Here is a 27,055-nt window from a genome sequence, read left to right on the forward strand (position 1 = left end):
AGGTGCATCATTTAGACTGTGTTGTGGTTTTTATCTGCCAGTAACATCGAGCAACATGAATTAGTCAATGTCAAGGTTAGCTAACGTTACCACTCGTTAGCGTTAGCTTTGCTAAAGCCCTTCAATGCTTGGAGAGCTCTCCACAAGGTAAAGGTAATTAAATCTTGTCAAATGTCAGTCTGCATTATAGATATTCAGTAACAGTTAGCTTAATGTAGTCTTGGTCTGCAGACTGCTGCACAATGAAATTCAACATGCAATGTCACACTTATCAGTAACGTTAAGCATCATTCTAGAAATGTCATGTTAAAATTCAGACTTAACTTTCACATTCTTCACAACTTATTCTTCATAAGGTTAGTCCAGGCTAAAGGGTAACTGCAGTTTTTTTTTTATGACAGTGCACATGCTCTGTGCTTATTAATTAGAAAGCAGCACTTGATAAAGTCGGTAAAGTTAATATTCTGTGTTTTCTAAATATAGCTTGATGAAAGTAAACTGCTCATAACATCAGCACTGATTTACAATACATAGATATCCCTCCAACGTCCTCAATATCTTTATCTCCAGTAACTCCATGTAGAGGAGGTGCATTACTCTGATTAGAGCGATTCTTACTATCCTTATTCCTAACCATCCATCCATCCATCCATCCATCCATCCATCCATCATCAACCGCTTATCGCCAGTCTTATTCCTGACGTTAAATGTTTAATAATTCTTTACATTTTCTGTTGAAATTAAAGCTTGGATGTGCTGCCTGAGATTAAATTGGCAAGAAAATTAATCGCACATCAAGTTTACTGATTTAAAATGTTTTATTTTTGTTTAATATTGTGATGGATAAAGGATGAATGATGAGTATTATTCAAATACCTTTATCATTTTAATTTTAAACTTGGATACACTGTGGCACAAACAGGATGCTTCACCAGCTAGTAGAAATAATATGTATATATCTTTTTCTGGATAGGTATTTGGTGACCTCCAGTTGAGATCTCCGCTTCGTACCTTAGGCCATGTAGTAAATGGTGAGTAATATGTTTTCATTTTATTTGACATCAGTGTTTCCCATACGTTCATTTATTTGTGGTGGCCCTCCACAATATCAACGCTGACGGCCACATATTGATATTCGATTTTTTTTTTAAATCATATTTGATTGCAAGGCGCCATAGCGCATTTGCACAGCACATCTTCTTGCTCATCCCTCTCTCTCGCTCACCTGTCCCTCTCTTTCTGTCTCTCTCTCCCTCTCCCTCATGAACACAGCTGCACAAAGCTGTCCAACGCAACGCTGTCAATGTCGGAGACCCAGCTTTAAAAAAAAAAAAAAAAAAAGCAAGCATGTAAAGAGCCTAGCTAATAAGAAGAGCTATGTTAATGTTAGAATGCAGCTGGACTTTCGAGGCTAGTACGCTGTATATAGCTGATAGTCAACGTCAACTGCACTGTCATTCTGTGGGAAACACTGGAGATGTTTAAAGTAGACTGTCAAGACTCTCATAAGATCCTGGGTATTTTCTTGCTGCAATCTTAGGTAAAATTTTATGTAGTCTAATACAGTCCTGTAATAAATCCTGCTGCCATGAAGGTTATAAAGTGCAGTATTTGTTGTCACAGACCACAATTTCTACTGAGTCTGCCTGTAGTTTTGTTTTGACATTTATGCAGCATTTTGGTTATGTTTGGTAATGAAGGTACTAAAGAAATGTTGTGTATATGATGAAATTTTTAAGGACTTTCAACTCCATGACTCAACTCTGCTTATTCCCCCCTGATTTAGGATGATGATATTGATGTTCGGCGGGAATGCATACTCAAGGGGCTGTGTGTGTACCTCAATGAAGACCCGGAAATATGAGCGAGAGAATACACTGAGTATAATTATTAGGATTCAGTACTTTGAGATTGACGTCACCTCTACAGTACCATTAATGTCACCATCGATCTCCTTACTTACTTTGTACATACTGTTGATAGTATTTACTGTTTGTTTTTGTAAGCAGTGTTTTCATCAATCTGATCACCTCAGTATTTTCAGAAAGCAAGCTTGCTTAGCTATTCAGCAAGCCTGTCGGCTACTAAAATGAAGAAAAGCAGTATGGCTTATGAGGAGTGGTGTCAGCTGTATGGAGTTTTACTCAGTCTGTGTGTAAGTTCTCACTCAAACTGATGCTGAGAAAAGGGCAAGATGGGCAGATAACATTAGGAAGGAGACATTCACCAGTCGGTCCAGGTATTTTGGACACGTGAGAACAGCTGAGAACAGACACCTGCCGGGGGCTCATGCAGCCTGTTGTTATTCAACACTTCTGTGGTTTATCAGTGAAGTCTGTGGATTTGCACACTGAAGTCTGTGTTAGTGACAGGACACATATATCTGCTTTGTGCTTGTGTTAGCTTCAGTTCAAAATTGAGCCTTTGTTGACCAAAAGGCACTATGTGAGGCCATGGAGAGGGGTGGGGACTCTTAATGGTAAATATTTTCTAAAATCCATACTGATTTTCCATTATATCCTTCATACTTTAGCCAGTATGACGTGAAGTTGGCATTAAATTTATATTTATTTATTTATATTTATTTATTTAAATTCGGTTTGAATTACTTTTTGATGAATCATCCAGCCCTAAAAGCAATAGATTACAACTCTGTGTTTCTCTGCAAAATGTTAAAATGTGTCACCAAATATACCCAAGTAAAGTCTGAGAAATATTAGACTAACTGATAATGACAAAATTGTTAGTTGCTGACCTCTTGATATTCCATTTATTAGACACAGTATAATTCAAATTCATAAACATTCACTGACAGATCCTGTGTAGTTACATAAAATACATTGACCTTTTTATACAAAACATTAGAGTATTGCTTTGGTACTGGTTACATTTCCTAATGCCAAGCTGTTGACTAGGTATATTGTGCAACTGTATTTTTAGGGAAAATCTAAACTGGCTAGAAGTGGTTAAAAAAAAACCCCAACAACACAGGACTTAATATATATATTTTTAAAAGTCCTAACAGGAGCAAAACATTTTTTTTATCAAACTTATTATACAAATGGTGGTACCCCTTTGCTGCAAAGGTAAATAGAGGCTCAGGCCACAATTTGAAGAATCAGTTATCAGTTCACGCAGATACTTAGTATGATGGTGCATAATAGGCTTAAGGTTTTATTTTCTTTCCTCTCATATTGCTTCTTTTGTTACTGTGCATTCTGCAGGCAGAAGACAGACCTGAACCAAGGAGCCATTTAGGAGACCATGGTGGAATACGTGAGATGCCACTGATGGACCAGAGGACATTGGGATTGTCCTGGAAGGCCAGGTGGTACTGCATGAGCTGGAAAACGTTGCCTTAGCTGCTGCCATGTTGTTTGGACTAATGTATGCCTTGAACCTCAGCTACCCTCCTGAACTTAAGTACTCTTTCAAAGTGCTCCAGAAAGTTGTGATGGAGCTGGACGACAACACGCTGTCAAAGAAAGCCCAGGGACTCAAAAACAAACTATAAGTGAGCCGTTGCCATTTTAGGCAACCTGGATACAACAGTACCCTTTCTTCTTGTAAGGTAAACGTTATTAATTTGTTTGTGTTAATTATTAAATTAACACAAACAAATAATGTTGGGTCTTTACAGAATAATTTAATATATTTAACATTAACAAATAACTTTGAATGAACATAATCAAATCATGTTGGTTTCACATGTAAGAATTCAGTATATTAAACTGAAATTAATCATTTTGACTAAAAATAAATATATGTGCAACCGATGTACATATTATTTTTATGTAAGTTCAACAGACTTTTTTTCAGTGTGGGGACATTTAAGGGCTCAGTTTAAAGCAAAAAGCAGAATATTGGGGTCTCGAGAACAAGACTAGAAGATATTTTAATACTATTTAAAGAAATATTGATGAAATATATACGATTGAGGGGTCTGGGGGTCCTCCCCCAGAAGAATTTGAGCAACCAACAATGCTGTTACAGTTCCATTCATGATAACGTAAATAACATATCTGCTACTTTCACTCACCAAGTAACTTTACGATAGCACAAGCCTCATCTGACTCGTTTTCTGTAGTTTCAGATAACGTCCGTGTCATCTGCTACAGCTGCAGTGGCACCCGCAGCTTCAGCGGCTCTTGCTCTTGTTTCATTTCTTCTTTAGTGATTCATGTTAGTTGATTTCAAACTTGCGCTGAGCTGTGTTGTTGTTTGGTAGGTGAAGTCATAGCAGGCACACAGGCTACAGAAGCCCCAAACGTCAGTGTGTCGCAAAACAGACAGGGTGAAACGAAACTATGTTGTTACGTATCATCTCACTATTTTAAGTGGGTATACGGAAATCTTTGACTGTTCATATACAGCGTATACCTGCGTATCATGTAATGTTAGACTACTAAACTGAGGGTTTTTTAGGCACTGTTTAGCATGTTCCCCATCTTAGTTCTTAGTTTAGCGTGTTAGCATGCTAACATTCATCAATTTGCACTAAAGACAAAGTACAGCTGAGGGTGAAAGTTATTATGATTCATCCTTTTGTGACTGAATGTTTTCATGGCAAGCCATCTGATCGTTATTGACGTATTTCAGTCCAAGCAGCTAGGGTAGCTACAAATGAATAATGAAAAAAAAAATTAATAAACATATTTATTCCATATTATTAACCCTTCTTTTCCCTTTAATGATCTGGTGATGCCTTTAGAAGTCCTGGGCCACCAGCTGGGAACTTGGTCATTGCTTAGCAGACAATTTGTTTTTCATTCCAGAGTTTAGTGTAGTTACTTTCTGTCAGCAGATGTGTCCATGTTCTACACTTGACTTTAGGTAAATAAAGTGAATGAAAGTTAATGTATCTTGCCTAGTGCAGCTTGGGCTTGAAGAAGTGAGTAGTGGTGCTTCTGAGTTTATTCTTGAGACAACACTGAACCTTCGACTAAGCTAACAAACTGTGCTGGTGTTGTGGTATCCCCCTTATAACTACTCCAGTTGCCAACTGGAATGTTAACAAGTAAACACTATCCATAGAGGAAGTTGCCACTATGACAAATTACTAAGACATTAGGGTCCTTGAATTGCTGAGCTAGCCTAGCATGCCTGGGTCATGTTTTTTCTGACTCGCTGCTAACAGGTTTATGACACTTCAAAATGGGCCTCTAGAACATCTGGACCTTGTTACAGTGGAACCAAATCAAAGGACGCATGCAAACATTTGATACATAATCCCTTCATGCCAAGCATCATAAGAAGACAGGGCTATGTTTTTAACGTCGTCTTCAGTAGGCTATTTTGGGTGTTTTTAAAAGAAACCTTCTCTGTGGTACTCACTTCCTTTTCATGATGAGTAATGTGATTAGTGATTCAAAGCCTGAGATCTGTATGTTGGCTTGTTTACAGAGCTTGAAATATAACATAGACCACATAGATGCTGCATGTCTGAACAGGAAGAGAAGCCCTTATTACACACACACACACACACACACACATACACACACTAAAGCTGACAGTCAGTGTCCTTTGAAGGCCTGGCCCCCAAAACCATATTGGGAAATATACAGTAAATATACAGCAGTACAATGTGAAAAGATCCTCTTCAGCGCACATCCCTCAGGTTTTGTGCTATATAGGCCAACAAAAATCGACTTAGGGACTGTAACTGAATTATTAGAGGGGAAAGTACTTATCCTTTCTGCACAAGGAAAAGTAATTGGTTTTTGAGGGGGAGAGTAGGGGAAGATCTTTTAACTTTCCCTCATCCAAGATTCATGCGTCTGTTGTGAGATTTATTTTGAAAGATTTTTTGAAAATACAATAGTTAAGCCACAAAAATATCTTTCATTTTGATATTTAATTCTGTGCTGTCTGGAAGAACTGTCTCCCAACAAGGCCAGCTATGCGACTCAGGCATCATATAAGAGGTTTGAGGAACAGTCACATATCTGATCTCATATATCTCAGACTGTGGCATTATCTTATCTAATTCTTATATAATGTATTTTTTGAAAGTAGAATCTCTGGCATTTTACTCAATCTGCGGCTGTATTAAACTTTTATTTAGCAGCTCTTTATTCAAAAATAGAGTGGCTGGAATATTCACCATTTTGTTATGTCTGCCATAAAGGTATTTTTGGGAGTAGGGTCGTTTAACTATGTCAAGTGGATTGTCAAAACACTGGGGACGGTCTTGCTTTTTACAAATGAGGTATAAGATTCAACCCAACCCAATCATTTCCGTACAGTCCCTTAATACATATGCTTTGTTGGTTTGTTGAAAATTGCAGTTTTTACATGAACTGGAACAATGTGATATCAGCTTTTGGAAATTATATATATTTTACTTGATATTTGTAAAAGTAGAAATGCTAAATCTCTTTAATGTGTTTACATACCACTCAAAAGCCACTGCAATCTTGTCTGTAACTACCTACCCTTTATGTCATCTAAAAACATTCAAAGATGACTTTAGTCATACTTAAGTACTCTGGCATACTTGACACAGGCAGGTTTCATGGAAATTGCGCAACAACAAGAGAGGAAATAATGAACAGCGGTGTATACTTTGACAGGACCGTGCAAAAGGAGAAAAAAAACATATCCTTCAGTGGAACAGAGCTCAGGGTAGAGGGAAAACTTTATGATGCATTTCTTGTTAACTGAGCAGGCTGCTGTTTTTTTCTCAGTGCTAAAAGGCACAAACAGTGCCTAATTGGTAGAGAAAACAGTTAGATGGCCTATTAAAACCGGGATTCAGATCCAATGAAGCAGTGGACATGGAGTTGATTAGATCGGGTTTTGTCATTCCATCTGTGCTTGGTTAGAGGAAGACAGACTATGACAAATGGGTCATATATCGTAATCTCAAAAGACAGACTTTTAAGCACGCAAGTGTGCCTCATAAACAAAGTTGGGCCACTGTATTGGGGATACTACTGGGGCAAGATTGGTTATCAAAAAAGCTTTTGTGTTCCAGTAAGCAGCAGTTTCCATTGAAGACAGAAATCCAGGCTCACTCTGTGTCTCCGTCTAACTGTGGTGAGATTTAGAGATAAATAGTTGGAGTCGGAACTGCTGCCACAAATTTCAAAGCAGGACATACAAATTATTGACTTGTGTTATGGAATACAACAAGCGGTGGAGGTCCACCATAGGCTGGCAAGCAGAGGTGGTGTTGGCAGGCAGGATTTAATGTAATTGAGAGTTAATATTCCCAGGGAAAGCTGTAAAATGCTCAAATAGCACCTGCATCTACACTATTAAAAAGGAATGTCTTGCCAGCACATGCAAGTGTACAGTACACTTAGGTGTACACACACACACAAACTAACTTCACTAACTTATGATATATTTCAATTCTCTCATCACTTGTCATTAAAAATAAAGATAATGCAAGTCTGTGGTTATAATGACTGATAACCTTTTATTCTATATACCTGTGCTATAAAACTGGGACTGAACCAACCATGCCTTAAAGATCCAATTAATCAGTCTTGTGTTGAGAAGAGACTATTCTACATAAATATGCCATGATATTACTAAACTTGGTCTAGGATGCTCAGTCAAGCCTGATAATTTATTATTACACAAGTGAAAACAAACCAACATTGTAAAATCATAAGTCTCTTTCTCTTTAGGGACCAAGAAGTGAGTCAAGGTTTTAAAAAAGTTACACATTACATTCCAAGCAGTTCTTAATCTTATGCACTTTTTGTGCATTGCAAAGTTTTCATCCCATGTGCATCTGCAACAAAATATTTCCAACTAAAATCTGGGACACTGACAATAAGAAAAAGCATGCCTTCAAAACCGGCGTTTTGATTACCGTCATTGACATCCATGAATTTAGAAAAACATGAAAGCCATAACCTAATTTTATTGGCCTGAGTGGAGAAATAGAGACCCCCTGGCTCCTCCTGCTCATGTTTCAGTGTTGGCATGTTGGAATTAGGTCATTTCAAGTAAACCAGGCGCATGTGAACCTCAGAGGGAGGGAGAAGAGGGGGTTGGTCATTCATCCTCACTTTCACCATGTCAGGCACAGCCCATATGCATCTATTCTCTAATCTTTGACTTATGACAATAAGAATGTGCAATACATGTTCTTCTGCCCTCATTATGCGAGTAGTTCCACAGCCATGCAGCGAGCTAAACACCAAAAAAGGTTGAAGCCATCAGTTGGCGTTTGAAGTTTGCACTGGGAGAAATTGTGAAACTGTGAAAACAGCAATGGTCAACAAATTCAGTGAGAGTGGTTACAAATCAGAAAACAATGAGATGCCATAAACAAGAGTTAGACTAAAGGCACTGTAAAATTAATTAGTATAATAACGAGCAAACTGGATTCACAAAAGTATACACTAGCTAACTGTTAAATTAGTTACTGTATGTTTTGCCCCATGACAGGAATAAACAACATACAGTTTCATCAGTGAAATCAGTGAATTAAGTCCCTGTAGAAGTACGACAAACATACACATAGAGTTCACAAGATAAGTAAAAAATAATACATTCATAACACCAACATTTAGCCCAACCCCGCCGCCTATATATAAAAAAGTACCTACAGATAATGCTTTAACAAGGGCATTTAGGCAGTAGATAAAAGATTCCTGTCTGTATTTACTTGGTCACAGATATGACAAAAAGATAGGCTTACTTGTGCAAAAAACCTGTTAGCTTAATGAAACTGTGGCAGTAGTTGTTCCAACATAATGTTAGAATGAATGAATGTTGTTATTCTGGCGGCAGAATACATTTGGGATATGAGCTTATGAATTATAAAATGTCCCCAAATGATTTATTCTCTCAGATCCAGTCCTGCAACAGTGAATCAGGTTTGGCTCAGGAACCCAATCTCAATCCTTCAAAGCACCAATCCAATTTAAGACTGTGTTCCAAAGAAACAGTGAATGATAAATTCTACCAACACATGAAACATGGTTATTGTAAAAGAACCTACATGGGACAAGCACTGGCCACTTCAATGACAAAAACCACATTAGATATAGAACAGTTTCTGTCACTGGTTTAAGTCATTTACAGGGTTAGAAAAAGTGCACAAGGGGGACTAGTAAAGCGAGAACTTACGGGATCTTGTATTTTTCATGTAGCAATGTACTCATTATTTCTTAAGGACTCGTTTCTGTCTAACTCATTTTCCTTTTAACAGGGAAAACAGTACTCTGTGAAATGTGGGTTATATAAGTGTGATCAATATCAAACGAATCTATAATTGTAACCATGTTAGTCTAGAGAAAGGCCATTTTATTTAAGATGGCTCCCACAGCGAAGCCTCACAAAGGGAACTATCTGTGCCTTGGAAGACATCTAAAAATCAGACGCAGTGAGATCAATCAAAAAGCCTGACTTTCCCTAATGTCTATCTCACCACAACAACATGAACACAAATTAACAGAGACATATTTTGTCATGCGGGTTAAGAATATTTCATTACACACTCATCTGAGCCCAAAACCACTGCTCGGGTGCCAAGTTGAACACTGGAGTTAACTCCACAGACCATCTGTGCAGTTGGGTTTTTGTGTGGTCACGCCTGCTGGGTGGCCCGAGGTGGAGGCACTTAGGATACTGAATCAGCAACAGTCACCAACCAGCCTGATCTGTGCTGTACTTCATCCAATCAGGACACCAGTTTCAAGCTTCATCACCCAGCTGAGCCGATAAAACTACATAGTGTGGACTGAGCCAGCCGTTCGGCCAAGTCTGGCGTAACTTTTGGGATGTCTGACTGCAGGCTCAGGCCAGTGTTCTCTTTGGAAACTAATAGAAGAGTTATGTAATTTAAACCAACTTTTTATCCATAGATGATATATTCCAATTGTCCAAGTACAGAAAATGGCATATTTTCTCACTTATTGCTGGTGCTTTTGAGTCATGCAGACAACTGCTGATGTTTTGAGATATCACCTGAGATTTCGTTTTGCTACCTAGTACAATGGATATGAAAAACATTTGTGCTCCCAAGTCATTGAATAATTAGCCTGGTTCAAGACCCCTAAATTGCAGCCCACATCTTTGATTTTCACATATAAACAGTTCAATAAATTTGTATATTGTGCTCAGTGACGGCTGTTAAACAACTAAGGACAACAGAATCTTAAGAATGAGGACATCATCTTCCTCTGTCCGTGCCAGAAAAATGGCAGCAAGCTGGGATGTGACTGACACTGTATACAGCACATGTTGTTGTGAATCATTGCATAGAAATAAGATCTCTCTCTCTCTCTCTCTCTCTATTTTTATATTTTATTGTCAATTTTCCATCTATGCTTCTTGACTTCCAGCACTTGCTTTATCTTTCTTTAAATTTTCTACTTACTACATTTATTGTTATGCACAAATAAACTAAGGTAAATTCCTTGAACGTGAAAGCCTACTTGGCAGTAAACCTAATTCTGAGCTACATGACAAATGTTAACCCAACTGCTCCTAGCTGTCACTAACCACTTTAATGCTTTAAGCTGCACAAATAAAATTTCAATCACTTGTATTCGATTGGAGTATTGTCAGAAATGGCCAGAAATTGTCACAATCTGGCCAAAAAACATCCAAACTATTTCCACAACCAGAGACTTCAAGAGATAAGTGAGAAAATCTGTTTTTGTGTAATGTGAAGCTAATCCTGCTAATACAGATGTTGCTCTAAGTATGCTCAGGCAGATCAAGTAGTTCTGATATTTTCCTTTGCAGCAGCCATACAGATGTGAATACACAAGCACATGCCTGATTTGAAACGTTCATCTGAAACACTTGAGAGCTGAGTCAACGGAAAAAAACTCTACACGGCTTCCTTCTTTGTGCAACACGCAGACATTTTTCAATATCTCCAAAAATACAAGTACTAAAGCATAAACAAGGAAAACACTGAGTGGAGTGCTGGTTTGGGGCCAACATAATCACAGCCAGAGCAACAAACCCAGCACAGCCAGGTCTGAGAGTTGGATAGTGAGCAGCACTCACTGCAGAACAAAGACAAATACTCATTTTTCATTCTAGCTTTCTGCTGTTTTTCAAAGACGGGAAGCAGCGAGGTTGATGTTGGCTCTCTCTGGAGCCAAGAAGACTTCCATTAAGTGTAACACTGATGCTGAGCCATATGTAGAACTTCTTCACCCAGCTTATCTGACACTGTTGACAGAAAATGGAGTCAGACACTTCCAATACTTGTGTGTGTTTTTCTTGTGACTGAGCCAAAACCTGCTGTGAAAGGAGAGCTTAGCAACCATCCATTATGTGAAAGACGACACTCTGTGAGATGACAGTTGGTTGCAGGCGTGTCGTTACCATTGTCCAACATATCCCTAAGGGACACCTAGCATTGAGTGGTGTAAAGAAGTTTGATGAGGTGGTTAGGCCGATTTCGGTCAAAACAACTACGGCTATATATAAAACCACTTACTGAAAGAAGCTCCACTGCAGCTCCAAAACTATCATGCTTTATGTTTTAAATCCTTTTTCATTGACATATTGGTAATAGAAATTCGTTCTTTAATGTCTGCATAGCAATGCCTACATTGTATGTGTCTAATATGTGCCTGTTACAGATAAAATGGAAATCAAGGCAGCTGGAACACATTTTGATCTCCAAGCTTGACAACAAATGGAGCCACGCAGTACTTCAGGCAGAGACTGACGTCGCTTTACAGTCCCTTTAAATTAAATACACTTTAAATATTTTTCTTAATACTTGTTCATGTTAATTCAAATGTTGCTTCAGTATCTGCCAGGGGGGTGTACAGGGACAGAAAGTGAGGTATGTGTAAGATATGGTCATGGCAGAGTCAGTGTGGTTTAGGTTAGGTAACTAAAATTCCGAAAAGAAATGACCAAGAAATCCAACAGCAATTGATAGTTTTCACGTGACGTCACATCCCAAGGAAACGCTCCCTTGGAGGGCAAAAAAGACGTTATTTTCCACTGCCCGCCAACCACGAAGTAAGTGATCCACTCTTTGACTTTGTTACTTTTGCGTTGCCAAAATGCTGGATGGTTGTTGTGCTTTTATGATGCACTAATTGAGGAGGAGACAAGCCTGTGCTGTGTTAGGTGAGGGATTCCTCACAAGGTAAACGCAAACATTACAGCAGTCGAGTGGCGGCTTTTAAAGGTAGAAATACAGCAGCGGATGCTGTAACGTTATATGGATCGGATATGCCCAACACTTGTAGTTTGTGTTCATATCTTTCTTTTTCTTAAGTTGTAAGGTGATCCAAATAAAATTTGACTACTTTTGCGGCGTCTCTACGGGGGAGTTGCCGTGTGAGCCGCTATGTTGGTCCTCTAGGTCACCGCGCATGTCACGTGACTGTAAACCATGAAGCAGGAGAGGTGCCAGTTCTCCTCTAGGATACTGACACAAACAGTACAGGCAGGTGTCCTTTAGCAAGGCAAACTGCCCCATGACTAACAATCTAACATCTAAACTCTCTGACTAACAGCATGTGTAGGGGTCTGTGTGTGTGTGTCTGTGTGTGTGCGTGCGTGTGTGTATATGTGTGTGTGTGTGTTTCAGGCCTATGTGTCTGTTTTCTTCTACACCCACATACAGAATTAAACACATGATGCAATTTATTGTGAATCGAGGCAGTTTACTACTACTCAAAGACTCAGAAGTTGTAAGACACTGTGGTGAAGTCTAAGATGAAGTCTAGAAAGGTTCAACTTTATGTCTTCTGACCTGTGGGACCAACAACTTGATGACAGCTAGCTCTGCTCGTTTTGTATTCCCTTGTGAAGCTGAAGCACATACTTATCATCTACTCCACTTCAAGCGATAGTAAGTGATGTAATCTTTCTGTTAAATACAGCAAATATTTGTTCACGGTTTGCTAGCTCTCCGTTTTGTGTGTGCTCTGAAAAAAAAATCCAGTTTTCCTACACAGCCCTGGCTCTGTAAGTGGTGTGGACATTGCCACACATCATTTTTCCAGCCAATCAGCAACAGGTAGCGTTAGTGCTCATGCACAGGAGTGATGGGGAGAGGGCAGTGAGAGAGAGGGTTCTATACATTTGAACATACTGGACTCTATGCACTGTGAATGAGAGATGGCCGAGAAACAGCTAAAGAGGAAAAGGTCTGAGGAGTATAAACAGAGAAAACAGTTATATGAACTGCCAAGAGTAAAGACATTTCAACGCGGGAGAAACCTCAGAGATTTGAAATTTAGGGGACCGAGCTCCTGAGGGAGCTTGACAGGAGGGGTGTATTTGTTTGGCAGCTGAGTTCAAATATCAACAATCCTTCTGCAGAATCACTTACTCTCCTTTTAACAACATTAAAGTACTAGAAACAAAATGGAGAAAAGCAGATTGTCAAGGTCAACAACATCCCAATTCTTCACGACATAACGTTAACGAGCGACCAGGACCTGAATATGAAAAACAATGCGTGGAGACACATATACTCCTGTCTCATTACATAAAAGGCACATTACTTCCTGCACTGGTGTCCAACATTGGCAGGAGACATAAATTATGCCTGACAGAATTGCCCAGAATTAATGTCATTTGTAGGGATACTGGACAAAATAAATGTTGGTCTGCTCTTTGACCACTAAGGATGTAATAGAAGACAAAAAACTAAACTTTGAAATACAAAAAACTGCCACTGCTTTATCAGCAGTGTGAAACAAAGGACTGTTCTTGAGTGTAGGGGTTTGTTCGACCGACCTGCAGCTGCCCTATGGCTGCGCCCCCCACTAATGCTCTCAGCAGAAATCCTCATAGCATGCTTAACGCCAGGATCCACTGACTGGTTTAGATCTGTCCATAGCCCTGTGTCAAAGTCCACTGGACACACAGAAGCATTTCAGCAGTGGAGCGTGTAGCCTGCCCCACGTTACTGACTTATTAATTTGTCCTTTCTGTGCCTCTACAACTTCAGGCTGCATTTCCCACACGGAGCATTTCAGAATCAGAGCATTTTGCCTGCCTGATTTCGCTGACGTGTTTAGATTTTGTTGATTTGATAATCAGTGCTTGCTTTTTGTGCTTCTACTATGATTAAGTAGATTTCTTTTTGTGTTTGTTTTAACCGTGTTTATTGTTGTTTACGATCAGGAGTCTGCAAGGGTGCTTTACACACAGAGTCTGCACAGGGTGTTTTATTTTGAAAATTGACCGGATTCCCAATACCATTCCATGTCTGACTTCCTGCCTGGTTAGATCTGCTCTGCGCTGCTTGATGCAGCTTGCATCAAAAATATACCTGCTATCTATTCTCTGCGGAGTGGAGAGCTGCTTCTGGGACGCGCTGTGGCCACGTCTGGTGGACTCAAAAGCATTGACTATAATGGCCGCGATGAGCTTTGGCAACCGCACCGCAGCCAGAGTCAGTGGGTTTTAGCGGTAATGCTGGCCCCTGCCGGGATGCAGTCATTTGTGCCTGACCTATGATGCATTCCTGCCTGCCAGTCATTGGCCAATCCAGGACTGACCCCCCATCCTTTTGACCAGTTGCAGATCGTTTGTCAAGACTTTGCAGGTCTGGGATAAGATCAGCAACAAGTCAAACCACTAGTGCTCTGTGTTGTTTTATCTGTCTCTCCTTTTGTTACCCTTTTGTTAACTTACTAACTACTTCTTTGTAAAGTTTTATTGTCTCCTCCTCGTCCTACTCACTACGCTCTTTATTGAAAACATGAGCGAGTAATCTTTCATTAGGATGACAGAACATGAACCCTGGGAGGTGGGGGGTAAGCAACAGGCAGGCATTCTGAAAACATTCTTTTCTAGTAATAAAGTCCCCGTAAATTAAAACCACTTGCTGTTTTGCTTCCAAAAATAAGTTGGCCAAGGAATGCAACTCCTCAGCTCAAAATAAAACTGTTGACAAATGTTACCCCCCTTGAATTAAAAAATAAACTGGTGAGGAATGATGAAATAATACAAGCAATTGTAAAATATAGAAATAAAGAATATTTTTGTGTGAAATCATCTCCACTTGAGGTTGTTTTTGTCGCTTTTTCCATTCCCCTCCTCCCCCTTTCTCCTTGGCACATTGCTGAAACAGCAAAAGCATAGACCCTGAAGGCTCACAATGTCGACTCCCTCTCCACCTCTCTTTCTGAGTACATAGGTTTGCACTGAATAAACTTCCAGTATGGACACAGGAAGTGGCTCAGCACCTTCTCAGGTTTGGACATACTCTCGGTGGGATAATAGACCTCTTGTGGAAAGCAGATGTCAAAATGAGTCAAAGACCTCATTTCTCTCCGCACTGAGGACATTGGAGAAGCAGGACAACATATTTCTCTTCCAGTACACAAGTATGTGTGTTAGCTACAGACAGAAGACAAATGAAATGAAATACTTAAACATTTTGGAAAATACTCTCACTCTATTTCTTGCTGAGAGTGAGATGATAAAATCTATACCACTCTCATGTCTGTGTGTAGAATTTGGAGCCATGAGGTGATTACCTTACCTTAATATTAAAAGAGGAGAGGGAAACAGCAAGCCTGGTTCTGTCCAAAGTTCAAGAATACATCTACCAGCACCTCTAAAGCTCACTAATTGCCACATTTTATCTTGTGTCTTTGATATATACACAAACAGAAATGTAAAAACAACAATATGTAGTTTAGGGGGAGAAAAATGCTGTAGCTACTTTAGGCAAACAACAGCCATAGTTGTGAGTTCCTAGAGTCTTGTCACTGCGTGGATATGCAAGCTGTCTTCTTCCAATCTTTATGCTAAGCTAGGCTAATTGCCTCCTGTCTCTACCTTGCACTGAGCAGCGTCAATCTTGTCTAACTCTAAAGCGAATAAGAGTATTTCCCAAAATGTCAAACTATTGCTTTAAAAGAAACCCTGAACAAATGTGCGGAGAAACAACAAATGCAAATGCTTCCGTACAGGGCACAAGTGGTCACTAAATCGTTTGATGAGTACGAAAATGATGTGAATCATATGCTATCTATCACAGTCACCAGATCTCAACCCAACTGTACTGAACTGTATTTTTTGATGAATTATTTTTCATCCCTGCAGTAGTGGTCAGAGACATGTATAAACTATGCCAAGTAGCTTTAAAGATGCTGTTGTAGCTCAAAATGGCCCAAAATCTAACTAAGATGTTGATTTTTCATTTAATTTGTTGCCTATCTGCATCACCAGTTATACTGCCTTGTTGATGTGTTATTTGAGAATCTTATATAGATGTTTTGACAAGCCTACATGTGAGTATTTGATACTCAAAAGTTACATTACTGGTGGAGTGTTCCTTTAACCCTTGCTCCTGCACATCTGCTTAGTAGCCACAGTGAGTAAAAAGTACAGATTTTATGAATAAATAATGTCTGAATCATACATTTTTCTTTAAAAACACATATTCAGGGGTTAGGCAGTAAGACTTGTGTCCATGTGTAAATTGATTGCGTTGACACACAACGTGGACCCCTACTGCACCCACACATCCTGACATATGACTGCTGAGTGCCTGGATGACACACATACTCTAAAACACCTCTTAAACCAGAGGGACCACTGTGACCATTTCAACCCAAAGTGTTGAAACGTAATCTGTGTTCTGGGACAGAAGGAGGAGAAAGTTATCGGGAGACACTAATACATCACACTAAAGTTAAAGAGAGAAAGAAATATAGCTGCAAGCCGCAAATGGTAGGAACAGTGGGACACACTAAATTTAAGTGTAGATTTGGTGGTACAGCAACACAGCTGTACAGCTACAGAAAGAAAAAGAAAAAAGTATTTGATTGATAAATGACATGTGAATGATAATGACTAAGTAAAAATAAGAAAACATAAATGGCAATACTATAAAGCACGTTGTATTGTTTCCTTTTGCCACATATGATAAATTCTAGATTCAAGCACAGCACCAGTATAAATATGATTGGTCATGCCATTGATGCTACAGATCAAAAACTGAGAAATAGCAATAAAAAATGAACTTAAAACATAGGCCTGCAGCTGGTCCAGCAGTAAAGTATCAAATTATCCATATTAAATAGAAAGTTATCTTTTCTTTTCAGACCAAGTTTAGTATCTCAGGCAAAAACCTTCGACTATTTCCAAAAGTAAGTTTTGCATATTTTTCTTAAGTCTCTCTTGGAGGAAATGATTGTGGCTTGTGTCAGGAGGTCTGCATGAACACAAGGAATGTGTTAATGTAACATTTTGAAAGTGCTGCACACAGCTGGGGAGTTACCAACATCTGGCCAGTGGGTATAATTCTTATTGCTTGATGAGTGTGTGAGATTATGAACCTGTCTGGAATATTTTTTTTTCTGAGAAACAAATACTTTTACAGAAATCAGCAGACCCATTTTGAGACCGATTGTCTTGGTTTTAGACCAAGTTATTGTGTTCAGTTTTTTGCTGAGTAAAAAAGTACACTGAGATGCTGATAAGGTTGCAAAGTGAGTCGACTGGTCAGGAACACCCAGGATGCTGTGGTTTCCCTTTCCACTGTACCCCACTGCTGTTATAACAGAGGAATACAAATGAAAGCAGCAGCCAAAAATAAGTTTGTTTCTGGAAAATAAGGTGTGGCCTCGGTTTAACCTTGTGGATTATTGTAGGTGGGTTACAGCCAAGAAAAATACTGTTTTTAAAGAATATATTCTTTATGCAATAATTTGGAGAATTGACATCAATGATGTTTCACCACCAGTGAGGGTGGTCCGTTAAGTGCTGGAAGTTGAGAAGTCACTTGATACTTACCAAACCTCTTATATCCAAAGGACTGCACCTCGTCCTCATCAGCAAATTCGTCTGGAGGGAGAAGACAAAAAAGGGTCAAAGTATCTAAATATAGAGGTTGTATTTTTTTTTTTAAAGATCTATTTTTCAGTGCTTATAAGGTCAGAGTGATACAGAACATGTTCCATCCCTGTGTTACAGTCCACTGAAGCCATTCTTTGTGCAGTCATATTGAACAAAAAAATACACCCTGTCTCGCTCAGATTAGCTCAGCTCTTTTAAGTAAACTTTCTTTTTCTTTCACTTGGTGGAATTACTCCCATCTCCCATGGCCTGACAGGACCCAAATGTTGCCTCCTTTCAAGCAGCTCTTATGCCTGTGGGAAAGTACTTTGCCAACTTCAAAGGTTTTTGTCTGTGTCATCATCCATGGCCAATGAAAATAAAGAAACACCACATGTCCCAAAGATCTTCAGAAAAAAGTATATCTTCATCTATAATGCCAAAAGCAGTGAGGTGTGGCGAGAAGAGAGCAATGGCTGCCCATCAGAGAAGTTTAGAGTAGGTCCTTATAGTGAAAACAGACAAATGAGGAGAGCTGATGGGACATTGTATTCTTCATAGAGTGTTCATCTTCCTGAGGTTAATATGTATAGTAATCTGGGAATGCTAAGAAAGGTCTGTTTCTGGGTCTTAAAACTGTAAGAAATCACATTGACTTCTGAGCAGACATCTCATGGCGGAGAGCAGCGTGAGTTAAGAGGTGACAAGAACAATCTAAATAGTTGTAAAAAATTTGAAACCACATCTTACTTGAGGAATGTAGCTTTCCCAATACCCTGTTTCCTGTTTGTGTTTCCAAGCTACATGATTGCTTCCCATTACAATGGTAATGTTACCGTAAGTATGTTTGGCTGTTCAAGAGCCATTCAGGGGAAATGGAGTTCATCACATTTTACCCAAAGGGTTTAAAACTGAGCGAATTTGCAGATAGATAGATGTGAGTCAAACTCAGTGTACTTTGGATTTGGGAATAAATATTTTGCTGTATGGGGCCATGATACTTAAGACGGATTGCTCAACATCACAGGACTAGAGCCCAGTGAGCACTGATTTGGTGATTTTGCAGTCAAAAAGATATCTATGCATCTTGGCTAAATCTGAGCTAAATTTGGGTGAGAAGTGAGAGGTTTTAGATGCCAAAATTACACATTATTCCTGGTCAGACAGCATTTTAATGTATATATCAAGATATAGTTAGCATCTGCTTCATATTAACATGTTCTCACTGAAATGATGAAACAATTGTTATATTTGGTAACTAGACTAAAAACTGTTATTTTTCTGAGCAAATTCAGCTCAGCCTTAACCTAGACTTCTCTTCTGGCTTGCAAATCACCAAATATGTGATCACAGGGACTGATGACATACTGCAATATGTCCTGACTATTGACTATTGACCACTGACTATTATGCTTTCCTACACCCTATAACATGTCAGTATTTGTCATTGCAGTGACTTTTTCTCCATAATCAAAATCAAACAAGCTTGACACCAGAAGGCCACTGGTGCATGGAAATAAACTGCATGCAGGCAGAAGAAGTCCATTGTTCATACACTAAGTTTTAGCAGTTTGACAGAGATGTTTTTTTATAATAAGATCCTCTTCATGGTTCTTCCATGGCCTTTTTCAGTGGATGAGCAAATTATGTCTGCTGGTGAAGGCCTAGAGAGACAGAAAAATCAAGAAAAGGACTTTGTGCTTAGATTTTTTATTTTTTGTGCCAAAGTGCTATTTCCAGGGTCAAGAATAAACCATCAAGCTCCAGAAGTGTTCTGTCCATCCTTAACAATCAAACAAACAAATAACAAAGAAATCATGACTTTCCAGCTGTGGTAAAAACAAAATTAGGACAAATGATAGACCTGCATGCTGGTCGTGCAGAGGGCCTACACTTACCTACCTACACATATATAAACCCAAGGTGTCTATAGTGCTGCCAAATACAAAAAAAAAGAACTACAAAAAGCAAAACACTAAACAAATATCTGGAATAAATCAAATACACAAAACAAGTGATAGCTCCAGCTCCAGTCCTTTAACAACAAAAACATAATGGTGTTCTTGGTAAGTCCCATTGCCTCTCAGTGCACTTACAGTAGTAACAGGAAGCGGCCAACATGCCAGTCACTCACATCACGGGTTTACTGTGAGTTGTTATCAATGCCCACAATGCGGAGCTTTGTGTTATTCTAAGATTGACCACACGGCAGCGGGAGTCAAGTAGTGTTTGGATATGGCGATAAGGGGCCAGTCTCCTGCCTTCGTCAGTGGGTTTGGATGACATTTAGCAGCGTCCAAAACATCGGGTCACCACGAGTTTCCCATCTAGGCAAACTCAAAATAAACCTTTATTTAAAATCCTGAGTTGTTGACCACGATGACTCATGTAAGCCAGTATTCGGTCTGTAAAATTCGCAGTAATGTGTTGAAAGCATAAAGGCAGCAAGTCACTGGGTTAAGTGCCCGGGTGAGCGCAAGTGCGCGCGCGCGCGCGAAGTCATATAGGGTACCGCAGTAAAGCAGTTGGAAGAACGGGAGTTAAGTCTGACTCAGTATTTCCTTCAGTGAGTTCTTTAAGCCAATACAAACCTTTGATCCAACACATGCACGTTTTAAAAGCGCAACATAAAAATGAAAAGAAAGCAGTTTAATAATAATTATAATAACAGCATATTTTATAGGCTATGGCTACTTACACAACATGACTAAAAATGCTGTCTCTTGGTGAAGCTATAATCGTATTTTTTGGCTCTGTTGTGAATAGTTCTGTTAGTGTAGGTTAGCGTTTGATGTGCAGCAGCAGCCAGATGCAAACAATCCCAGACAGAGTCCCTTAATTGAAGCCAGATGTCAGACGCAAGTTGTAGCCCACGCATTCCTCAGGTCTCAGACTGGGAGAAAGAGGCAGAAAAGTGACAAAGGAAGCGCGAGAGGAATATTGCACGTGCAGAAATAATAGATCAAATGATTGTCAGTGATACTGCTGTGCGCTTCAGCTCATTTCCGATTTTTTTTTAGTCTTATATATGCCTCTAATAAAAGAGCCTACCTTTCATTGTGGTTTTCAGGACTCTACCGTTGTGAAGCTGTTGTTTGAAGTCACATCCACAGCATCGCAATGGCATTTGCCCAAAAGCTCCCTTTGAGCGCACGGCACCTTGGATCTGTGTAGTATCCCAATATCCACTGTTTTCTAGAGTAGTAGAAATTACAACTCAAAGCTCCATGCGTGACTCTTCACCGTGCGGACGATCTCCTACAGCGCAGGTAACTTCAGATGCGCCTCAGATGCTGCAACAAAAAAAGTAAAGCACTTTGTTGCAAGTAGGAGTTACAAGAGCAAGAGAACAGCACGATCTTCTTATTTATCTGGTAGTTTGGAAAGATGCCGAAGTGAGGTTGTATCCTAGTCCAGCTCAGCACTCTTGTGGTAACCGCAGCAGTAACGGGAGAAACTCAAAAAGTGAAGGAATCCAAACGTGAGAGGAAGTAGTGCGCCCGTAAGGCTGCTTGAAGGAACCACGTGTTCCCACATCTGTACGCACCATCTGCACCTCTGGTTGATGTGTGTGCGTGTCTGTATTTTTGAGATTGTGCACAATTACGCTGAATAAGAACCAGTAGTGTCGTATAACACACTGTTTATACGTCTATAGTAGCACTACATGGCAAATCAGCGACCAACACCATGCTACTTGGTGCAACATGTGGGGTTGTGGATGTCAAAATAAAAGCAGTTGACCTGTATGTTGTGTTTGGTCACATTCCCATTAAAAGGACATACTGCAGGATTTTCGTCCACTAAAATCGCAGCCACTGTGTTATCAATATAGGATTCATTGTGATTGCCCCAATTTGAATGTTAAATAGAGGGAAAAGAAGCTGTGTCAGTCTACAACCACACCTAAAGCTAGGCTATATGTTGTTCCTTCCTTTGTAAATTACATTTTTAATTAAAAAAATGTCTGGCTGGACCTTATGAGTTTGAAAAGTTGAAAAAGTAAATTAAATATAAATTAATGTTTGCTTAAATTTTACTCTTTGTAACTATTGGACAATTGTCTCATTTAAGTTTGAAGTAAAATATATGATCATCTAAAAATAACGTAATGATTTATACATGACTATTTCCACTACAACATTTTGCAACATTTAATTCCAGAAGTGCAGAAACTCTTGGACCCTGCACAACAAGCTTGGTGAATGTAAATCCAATATTTACTCTCCTTTTAGCTCCGTTTTTGGTCTTCACCAACTCCTGAGGGAAATATCCGGCTGTTTAATTGTTAAATGCTCCACCTGGTCCACCAGCTATTCTCTAACTTTATCTGTCTGCCATTTGGCTTATTGCACAGTAGGTTTATCAGAGCGTTTTCACTGAAAACAGCTGCCTGCTACGGCTGAAAACAATACTGATAAGAGCAGTGGGACTGAACCAAACAGAAAAGTTGTGAGCCACAAAGCCAAACCAATGAGCTGAAAGATACAAAGCTCTGCAGAGCTGAGGGGAGCTGCAGACTCAGGTGATCATCTGTAGGTTTGTCACAATGAGGGGTGCCTTTCACAATACACAGTCATTTGTTATATGGATTACAGCAGCTTTAAATTACACAAATGCACTGGCTCAGTGATCACTCAGTGCCATTTTTCATGTGCCCACAGAAGGCTATTACACAAAGTTCAAGGTATATTTATTCTTAACATCTGCTGTTAGTTCTCTCTCAGACCTTCTGGTTCCCACCCTTTAACTGTTTCATCCATTACTTAAGGTCTCTGTGTACCAGTTTATCCCCTGCACCTGTTTATCTCTTCAGTTTGGGACTGCATGCTTTGATCAGTACCACAAAATGAAACACAAGCACACTAAGTGAGCTGGTCATAGGGCCCTACTGCTACACCTTGAAGTTTATAAATCTTTCTAAAATGCAAACATCAGATTAACAAACAATGTTATTTCTCTATGATCAATTTCTTAAAAAGTTCAACTTGTGTACAAACTTTTTTTTTAATGCACATTTATTCCTCTATGAGTGATTGCGTGCATGTAGCCTCAGATCTTTTTATAGTCAACTGTTTTATGTTTAGGTCAACCGCGGGAGAACATGGGAAGAACATTTATCCCTGCAGTGTTATGGGAACCAGGTGTCGACTGTGTCAGCAAGGATGCAGACTGACCTGAAGCACTGGCTGTTTTTGATTATTATCCAGTGAGGACCCTATTTTCTGGGTCAAAGCATGCAAAGAAGGGCACATTTTTGTGGTAGATGGGGCACCAGTGAAGAGACGGGGACAGAGGAACCTTTCAACCCAAGCCCCTCACATTCCAGTGGAGATATGAAACAGTTTCCTACTAATGTTTCCTTTTACTAAAAATACTCTGCACTGTAAACCCAAACAAGATTAGAACACTCAAAATATTTGTGGAAACTGATTACCTCAAACTTTTACAGTAGTGGTAATAATATTTGAGTAAACCTTAACTAAAATATAATACATTTTTAAAAAACCTTTAATTTCTGCATACTAAATTACATTGATTCACTGATGCTTATTAAAATTAAATTCTACTAATTCTTTACTCAATAAATGCAACTTTGCACAACGTATACTCTGATGAAAATCTACTCAAAAAATGTATTGTGCTAGACTCAAATACTAATGGAAACTCACTCAATTAACCAGCAACAATTTTGATAACCAATTTATTTTCATTCTTTTTTGCAATAACATTCTCTATTTCAGATCCTTAATGAGATTGTTTGGTGTTAAGTGATTTTTTAACCACACCATGCAAATTGCTAAGTCAGGTAGACGAGGTAATGGAACATCGAGGTTTCAGCAGGTTTCACCTGGTCAAATTTAAGACTTTTAAGGCCATTATGAATAGGGATGAGGATCGTTAATTTTTATTGATATTGATACCCTTATTGATACTGCTTAACGATCCGATTCTGTATCGATATTGGTATCGATACATTACTATTATTTAGTGATGGTTATTTGGTAAGACCAGACCCAAGGGGCATGAGGTAGGCCTGCACGGTATGAGGAAAATATTCAATGCGCGATAATGTTATATAATGAGATGATATATCACTTGCAACAAATAAACATATATTGAAATGTGTATATTAACTGCCTGGTTGTTTTTAATTTAATATTTTAAATACAGCTAAATCTTGTTTCTAGAGCAGCAACTAATGTTTACAACAGCAAAGTAACTCAATAACTTTATCTGACATCACAAGTAGTAGTGAGTGACGTTTAGAAAGAATAACATCAGTCTGTAACGTTATCAGTCCCTCCTCCTCTCTCGCTGACTGCAGGTAACGTTACCAGGTAGAAGGAGGAGCGGCTGGTTTGTGTCAGCCAGCAGCTGAGTTTTTAAGACTATAGACCTGTCTGTGCTCCAGACCAAGAGCTTTCGATTTAGCTTGTTTTTAACATTTGGCTAATGCCAAGCTAGTGTTAGCTGTGCTTGTATAAAACCTACAGGGTGACAGACTGAGGACAGACCTTACAGACAGGTGTATTGCTAAAGTATTGTCTTTTTACTCAAGAAGGTCTCCACCGCGACGGCACGGCATCTCACTCTGCTGGCCGCTATGTGTGTATGTGTGTGTGTGTCTATGTGAGCCGACAGAGAGCAACAGAGGCTGCAGCCTGATGATAAACAATCCTGGGCCTGTTTAATACCCTGTTTCGGTGCCATCATTAGAAATATTAGGTTTCTTATCCATCGTGTCTCAAGATAAATCAGTTTAGACGCTTGAGACATAACGTTACATTATAGGACCCACTAGTCTCGATAGCAGTATTGATAAGCTCGGACCTTATTGATTTTCGGGTTTTGAGAAATTTTGGAACCAGGTCCTTTTAGAACCAGGTCTCGATCCCATCCCTACTTAGCACTGGCCAAACTGATTAGCAAGTTAGCCGTTAGTTAGTTCACCAGTTAATTAAGTTCACCAGCTAGACCTAAGTCATCACCAAGACTCTGGTCGGGCCTTTAAACTAATGCAGTTACTGTTTATACCAAACTCCATTTAATTTAGAGAACACACTCACACTCTGGCATTGGACAATGTCAACAATGAATCACTGGGATGGACAATACCGTTGATAGGCTACATAATTAACAAGCTGGCATGCGGTGCACCTGCTGCTGTGAAAAAGGATCACGGGTGGAAATATCCAGAAAAATTACGAGTCCTGCGTCTTTTCTGTGACTTTATAAAACATAACTTTCTGGTATTGATGGTGGTCTTGACAAACTGTTGTTTCTTTTAGTGATGGGTATTAAATGTACCCCAGAGCTAAATTATTAAAGATTGTAATGTTGGTATTGATGAGCTGCAACGTTACTGGTTATTTTATCTCTGCTTCTTAAGTTTTGGTGTAAGTTAGTTTAATATAATGCTGCAGCATCTGCCTCATACACACCAAGCAAAGTCAGCAGAGCTCAGCGCTGAACGGGCGGTGGGGCCAGTAAAGTGAACCAGGTAGAGTGTATTCCGCTTATATAATAAATCTCACACCAAAGACATGTGTTTTATCCACTGCCCCACAACCAATAAGTATGCTCATTACTGTATGTACACTAGCTAAATTTATTTAGCGAATTTACCTTTTGGGTGTAGTTTATTCAAAATCTTACTCTACTTGTTATTCACAGATGTATTTAGTAACAATGTTCCAAAAGTGGAATTGCATATTTCTTTATTGGAAGATTTTACATCATTTTACACCCTGCGAAAGCATGTATTAATCCCCACGGACATTATTTCTAAATGTACCTGCTTTGCACCTGCCTCGACTTCTCCCTGCATTTCCGCACACCTTTGCCTCTGATCTCTCACTGCAAACACACTGGCTTTCCCGCCTCTCTCTCCCTGTCTGCTCCCCTGAGTTTCTCCATAAGCAGAAAGTTATGTTATAATAAAACATGAAATAATGTCCGTGGGGATTAATACATGCTTTCGCAGGGTGTAAAATGATGTAAAATCTTCCAATAAAGAAATATGCAAATAGCAAAATATATATTTTTAAATGGAAACGGTGGTGCCTTGAACAAACCCAAGCCCACTGATTTTTTACTGCATTTTTAACCACAGCTGTGTTTACAAATGTGTTTGCAGCTGATTGGGTAACACCCTCTGACACGCCCACCAAACGGGGAAGCCCGTTGCCCAACATTGCACAATGTTGATTGAAAAACTGTTAATTATTAACTAATTTACAAAATTTGAGAGAACCCAGCTTTCTTTGCAGTGCTGTGAAAGTGTTTTTTTTTGTTCTGACTCTATTTTATAACATTCTCCCACTGGGATGACCAGAGGCAGTATATGGAGTCAGTTTGCCTGCATTCCGGTTATGCTAACGTTAGCAACCATTAGCTAACGTAACTTACCACCAGTGGCTAAAACCTTTCCAGACAGTCGTCAACACATGGTTTGACGACTGTCTGCACTTTGGTTTGGTAAGTGAAAAAGTTCTGTTTTTAGGCGCAGTAATGTTAACAGAAAGGCAATTATTAAGGTAATGCCTTGTGCTGACTACATGACTTTCAGCATCGGCACACTGCACAACTTGCCGTCTTGTGATGGGAGTCTTGAAGTCACGCAGTTACGGAAGCGAGCTGTCACCCGAGGCTGGTCTCCAAACCAAATTTATTGTTATTATAAAGAAAGCATTTATAAAGACAAAAAATATGGGTGAAAGAATGGATTATCACAGGCAGGCAGCAGGGATTGTCTGACTACAAGATGGTGCCGCAGACGGCCGCCTTGGGATTAGGCTCTGTAGTGCTTTTTGTGTTTTTGTTAATTAATGCTGTTTTCTGCTGTCCCTCTCTGGTAACTTTTAGCAGAGAAGAGCTCTTAAACATTGGACTTTCAACTGCTCATACTATTCCACCGCTCTTTATTGACCCTGGAACTTTCCCGGAGTTACTAGTTGGAGGAGCGGCAGCTCTGTTTGGGATCCTTCGGAAACGGCGCAGGGGAGGCAGGTACGCTGGTTAAGATGAGACAGAGGTGATTTCGCACTGCGCTCCCTTTAATCCACCTGCCAATTGTTCACTCTCTGGCCAACAAAATGGACAAACTGCTTCTCCTCAACAGAACTAACTCGTACTTCTGCATATCTGCTGCCCTATGTTTCACCGAATCCTGGCTCATCCCGAACAGCGCACTTCACCTACCGGGATTTAATCTCATCCAAGCGGATCGCGAAAGGGAGCTCACGGGAAAAACATGGGGAGGCGGACTCTGTTTCTATATAAATGAAGGTTGGTGCACAGA

General features: G+C 39.5%; 1 protein-coding gene across 1 annotated transcript in view; it reads right to left on the bottom strand.

Moving 5' to 3' along the window:
• The window catches only part of colec12 (collectin sub-family member 12), a 35,603-nt gene extending 14,305 nt beyond the window's left edge, over positions 1–21,298 (bottom strand). Inside the window, exons 1-2 of the mRNA XM_038717670.1 lie at positions 20,803–21,298; positions 17,710–17,760 (exon numbers count right to left, since the gene is read on the bottom strand). Coding sequence (XP_038573598.1) covers positions 17,710–17,760; positions 20,803–20,878 — 127 coding nt within the window. The 5' untranslated portion in view covers positions 20,879–21,298. The remainder of the gene's footprint in view (positions 1–17,709; positions 17,761–20,802) is intronic.
• Positions 21,299–27,055: the final 5,757 nt, after the last annotated feature.

This window comes from Micropterus salmoides, unplaced genomic scaffold (assembly GCF_014851395.1).
Source record: "Micropterus salmoides isolate LMB-PRFRI ecotype aquatic unplaced genomic scaffold, ASM1485139v1 Ms_hic_scaffold_14, whole genome shotgun sequence".
Classification (NCBI taxonomy): Eukaryota; Metazoa; Chordata; class Actinopteri; order Centrarchiformes; family Centrarchidae; genus Micropterus; species Micropterus salmoides.